Below are 5,594 nucleotides of genomic sequence, written 5' to 3'. Positions count from 1 at the left end.
CTTTTGGTAGGCAAATTATAGGTCGTAATTTTAAAAAATAATAATTTTAAATTATTTATCATTTTTTAAGTTCAAGATAAGTTAGTTACTTTTTCATCTAAAAATAAGTGATATTTTAGCTCAAAAATAAAAGACTGTCACTAAATAAGTGTACTTTAGAAATTCCAGACAAAAATTTGTATACTCTTATACTTTATCTTCTTAATAATGTTCAATTTTTAGAGAATATTTTTTAAATAAGATAAGGGACATTGAACTTAACAATCTAAGGACAAATATATGTTAATGGCAAATATATTAAATGAATACTGCAAGGAATAATAATAACATTTTTCTGAAAGTTAAAGAATTATATGACACTTTTTCGTTTAAAGCCATTCAAAAGGTGAACTATTTACCAATTTGGTCCCATATAAAACATGGTCACTTGATATAAATCATAATCACCAGTGGGAAGCTTAATGTGTTACATAAGTTTGGGCCTAAGTCAAGCAGTCCATATTGTACGAATTTATTGTTAAATCCACTAGAAGTTCTGATTATTCCTAGGTTTTGGCCCAATTTGGTTCTAACTTCTAAATGATAGACTCATAGAGTCATAGTAGTGAATTTAAGCTTGATAAAAGATGACCAACTATTTATCTTGTATATCCCATAGTGTTAAAAGCTAATTATATTATTTATTTATTAAATAATAAAATTCTTTTAAAATTTATGAATTTTGAATACATTACTGGACTTTCGGATATATTATCAGACATTCGAATACATAGGGGAGAAATGTATCCGGGAGGGAAGCGATGTATCAGAGAAGCGATTGGACATCCGTATACATAGAGGAGGGATTGTATCCAAGAGGGAGGGATGTATCTCAGAGGGGGATAAGGATGTATCAGCAAGAAGGAAGTGATGTATACGAGAGGGGATTTTTGAATTTTTTTAAAATGGTAAGAAATTTTAAAAATTATGGTAAAATAAGATGTGTATTTAGGTGATTTTTCCATTTCTCTTTACTTGTATAATTAGTCACTTCAGACACCGCCAAGTGGCTAAATTATTTTTATTTATTCTTTAATTTTAATTTAATACTACTCTCGTTTTCATCATTTTAATCTTTTGATATATTTATTAAGGGGAAAATAAAAAAGTTATATCTTAATTTTATAAAATAACAACTATTTCGGATCAGTTACTTTTAGTAAAGACAATAATTAAAATTTAAAATAGATGAAGTAATAGGATAGAAAAGAGCAATACAAAATAGTTCAAGTCATCACGAAGTTACTAAAATTTAGATATGATGGGAAAATGAACTTAAAAATATAGTTTGTTTTTTCTAAGGTTGTATCATCAAAAAATTGTCTCATGGAAATCCCAAAATTTAAAACCAAAATTAAAAATTAACTGCAATTATCTAATTACACAAATTTTTCTATCATATTTGTTAATTTTCCCTATAGTTTGAAATAATTATATATTGTGTAATTAAATAATAATTTTATATCAGATTTCAAGTCAAATACACTTACATACATGTATTTTTACTATCAGATATATTTTGAAGTATAAATACATAAGGAGAGAACTGAGCGAGAGAATCAATGTATCTCATATACATATTAATCACACTAGATACATATACTAGGATACCAAATACATTCTAGATACATTCAAAAATACAAATATAAAGGAAGAGATGCGAGTGAGAGAGTTACTGTATCCCAGATACATGTAAATTCACATAGATGTACTATATTTGAAATAAATTACACATAATTTTGATCTTATATATCCGAGACACATATATTTAAATGCGCCATGTACATATATTTGAAGATCAAAATTTAACACGAAAAATAATTTCAAAAACTCATGAAAAGGCATATAATTAAATCCTAAACTAGTGAGATTTATGGTTGACCTAAAAGAAGGCCTTGGAATTTTGGAACATTTTATAATTTTTTGGGCTCTTTATGAGCCCATTGTTAGAGAGTATCAGGTATAAAGCATAGATATTGTCTTTATACTCATTAGGATCATTACTTGAGGAAATAGACAAAAAAAATCCTCATTTTATTTTTATTAGTCAAAAGAGTGAAAAATATCAAAAACTCATCTAAAATATCCATTGTTCCCTTTACCTATCATAACTATGACTCCTTTTACTAAAACATACTTTGATGTTAAGTTAGCCAAATAATAGTTTCCAATTGACAACAAACACATATAGACTCGAGGTATGCTTTAATGTAAATGAAGTATTAGTTGCTAAATGAAACAATGGACAGTTAAGTATGAAACTCTCAAAAAGATAATAGTTTTAAGTGAACTTTTTGACCATCAACTCTAGACAAAACATAAATAATTTCAAGGGCTACAATAGCACAAGTACAAATGGTTCAATCTTCCATCAAATTTAGTAATGTGTCTCACAATTTTAAAAAAATCAACCACAGATTGCTATATACAGGGAATACACAACTTCAATGTCATAAGAAAGTGGAATATATTATACCTATGGCCTATATAACAAACCAAAATTTTCTAAATCACTCGTATCGGATTAACTAAATGTGATATCCCAAGCCAAACCAGCTGTAAAATAACTTGCTTATTCATCAATGCAAGAGCAACTATATCAAAAAATCGCAGCGATAGATGCAGCTGTGACGATCAACCAGCCATAGCCACCACCAGAAAACGAAATAGCTGTTTTACGAGCAAAAATAAAGAAAGCAACGGCATTAGTACAAAATTTGGGGTTGATTAGTTAATTTGCAGCTTTGCATATTGAGATAAAGACTCATATACAAGTACAGCCTGGAACATTCAGTATGCTTTGTACCCGAAATATGAGCATTTTAGATTATTTTATTTATAAAAGAAAGAGCAAGTAAATGGTCACATTCACAGAGTTATGCTTACCTATACTTTTGCTGTTATCAGACAAACTCGGAGGCGGAGAAGTTGACTTGTTCGTTAGACCAAAACCCAGCTGAGTACAATCCATTCCGAGAGCACCTATTACATTTATCAGATGGTGGTTACAAGTCAAACACTAATCAGGAAGACGACAAGATTAAAGGAGATTTTGGTACATTCTACATATTCTACATATCTTCAGTTTAAGACCACTGAATTCAAAAGTCTTTCTTTACTTTCTTAAATTCCTTGCCACGTCAAAACTAGACAAACAAATTGAAACAAAGAGTATTAGAAGTTGTTTCATAAGGCATGATTCTTACATTCTTTGAAGCAAGGGAAACCGGTTTGATTGAGTAGATTGTAGTAACCCTCTTGGCAATCACAAGAATATGTGAAGGGAGAGGTCTTATTGCACGAGCCTCCTCCACAATCAGCCCAATGACATGCTACAAGATCACAACAAAAAGAATCAAAATTAATAGCAAAATCTTCAATAACAATTCCTTATTACGAAAAGTGAACATAGCTTTAGGAATAGCAAGTCATTATTACGTTCAAAGAACGATGAATTAGCGCGTTTATCAGGCGCTGGGGCAGGAGGAGAAGCCTCCTCTCCACAGGATACATTAACAGTACCTGCATAGAGAAAACATCATTATCAAGAAAACGACTACAGGCTATAATAAATGAAACAAAAAAGACCATGATCATTTATTTGGGCAACCATTTCAATCAAGCTAAAACATTTAACTTGAACGAGTCCAAATGAAAATGATACTTCGATTATAAAACCTTTACTTCCTAGAGTTTGTTTTCTCTGTGGAACATGTTGATTATAGCTTTCTGAATCAATCAATTTCATTAGGCTAAGCAAATTTGTGTGAACAAAATCATCAAAAAAGTCAAATAGATTGAAAAAAACGAGATTTCCATTTAATAGATTATTGTTCTACGTATCGCTATTGATAAAAATGTATACAAACTTTCACTATCACAGAAATGCAACTCTGCCCTTGGAAATCAAATAGTTCAAGGATAACATGAGAGGAAAGATACAAAGAAAATGAAAAATAGAACTTCATCCAATATCTGTTTGATTTTTTGTTCATAATGGATAGATTAATAACTGCAAATTTTAATCAGAATTCATGCCAGGACCGATATAATTATGATCAATCCAGATAAAAATTCCATATCGAACATCTTCTTTTCGAACCCACTCTACAAACATGCCAAATAAGAGTCTTACTATGTGCAAATAGGTTTTTAAAATGACAATGAGAACATTCATATTCATAAATAAAATAGACCAAAATAAGCAGAGGAAAATTTGTCTATTCATTTGAAGGGGCTATAAAAGAACAAAGAACATTATACTACACTAATGTTTGGCCATCAATTTTAAAATTTTATCTGTTTAAACATGAAATTTGATCCGTTGAAAATCGGATCTTCAAATATTTTCAAGTTCTCATAAATTGGCTCAAGCCATTTCTTGGATTTTTACGACTTCCACTCGCAAAACTTCAAATTCTAAAAATCAAAACTTCAAAAATTTGTTTTTCTTTTCCAAATTTCAACTTCAAAATCTATGCCAGACGGGAGCAAAAAGATTACCAATAGATGGCGGTGTGTGTTTTAACATGTTATATTAGGTCGTACCTTACTTTTAGGTAACTAATTCACACTTACCACAAGTGATTACATCATATAAATATATATTTATAGAGAAAATCTACTATATTAACTCGAGATTATAGTAAGAACAGTACTTACAATTGGGAACTACACAAGGAAGAAACTTGAAAAAATTATCATTTTCCAAACGAGTTTGCCTCCAACCAGCATCACATTCACATGCGAAACCAAAAGTAGAATTTGAAGAAGCCTTACAACTTCCTTTTCCACAAGTCACTTCTTTACACACATTCTCTGTAATACAAACCAAAAAAAAAACCAGTAAAATCGACATCAAAATCAAACCTTTTTTGATACCCAATTTAAGAAATCAAACAAAAAGGCAAAATAAAAACACCCCATTTGATAAAAATCAAAACTTTAACCAAAAGACTAAGTTGGGGTCAAAATTAGGAATTACCAAAAATAGGGGAGAAGATAGGAGGCAGAGCATTGTCTGCAGTGGACCATATTGGTAAAAGAAGAATTAGAGAGAAAATTGAAATGATATGAATTGAAGCCATAGCTGAAATCAAGAATCAGCTGGAAAAGGCAGAATTTTGATGGGTTTTTGTGTGATATTTTTGGGGTATTAAATGGGTGAAGATGGAGGGTTTTTTTTCTTTTTCAAATAGAAGTTTCCATAGACGTGGGAAGTTGGAAAAATAATAAATGTGGTCATGTGTGGAATGCTACGAGAGAGATGACCGATGAACTTCTTTCAGTTTCTCGGGCTTTAATGTTATTTAATTTTGACTGTTTTTATAATTCTCGAATTTGAATTTTAGTTATGAAAAATTTCTTACTAAAAAATATTTTTTCTTGAATCAATTTTTAGGCAACACGAATTTAGATTTATTTAGTTTCAACACACGGAAAAAAAGAAAAGAAAGATAAGGACAGTTTGTCATTTAAATGTAACTATTTTTATTTTCAATTTTTTAAATAAACTAATTTTTAATATTTGTTTTTAATAATTAAATTTATGTTTC

The 5,594-nt window shown here is 29.7% G+C and overlaps 1 protein-coding gene across 1 annotated transcript; it reads right to left on the bottom strand.

Moving 5' to 3' along the window:
- Positions 1 to 2,312: 2,312 nt before the first annotated feature.
- Positions 2,313 to 5,355, bottom strand: LOC129881831 (uncharacterized). Its single transcript, XM_055955939.1, has 6 exons — positions 5,024 to 5,355; positions 4,702 to 4,857; positions 3,478 to 3,561; positions 3,246 to 3,371; positions 2,926 to 3,021; positions 2,313 to 2,709 (listed from the first exon to the last, which is right to left on the bottom strand). Exons 1-6 carry the CDS (start codon positions 5,124 to 5,126, stop codon positions 2,639 to 2,641), a joined length of 636 nt encoding a protein of 211 aa, XP_055811914.1. The 5' UTR covers positions 5,127 to 5,355; the 3' UTR covers positions 2,313 to 2,638.
- Positions 5,356 to 5,594: the final 239 nt, after the last annotated feature.

Source organism: Solanum dulcamara, chromosome 3, assembly GCF_947179165.1.
Source record: "Solanum dulcamara chromosome 3, daSolDulc1.2, whole genome shotgun sequence".
Classification (NCBI taxonomy): Eukaryota; Viridiplantae; Streptophyta; class Magnoliopsida; order Solanales; family Solanaceae; genus Solanum; species Solanum dulcamara.
Note: the sequence above shows the minus strand (reverse complement) of the source record. Positions and strands in the feature narration are given on the sequence as shown.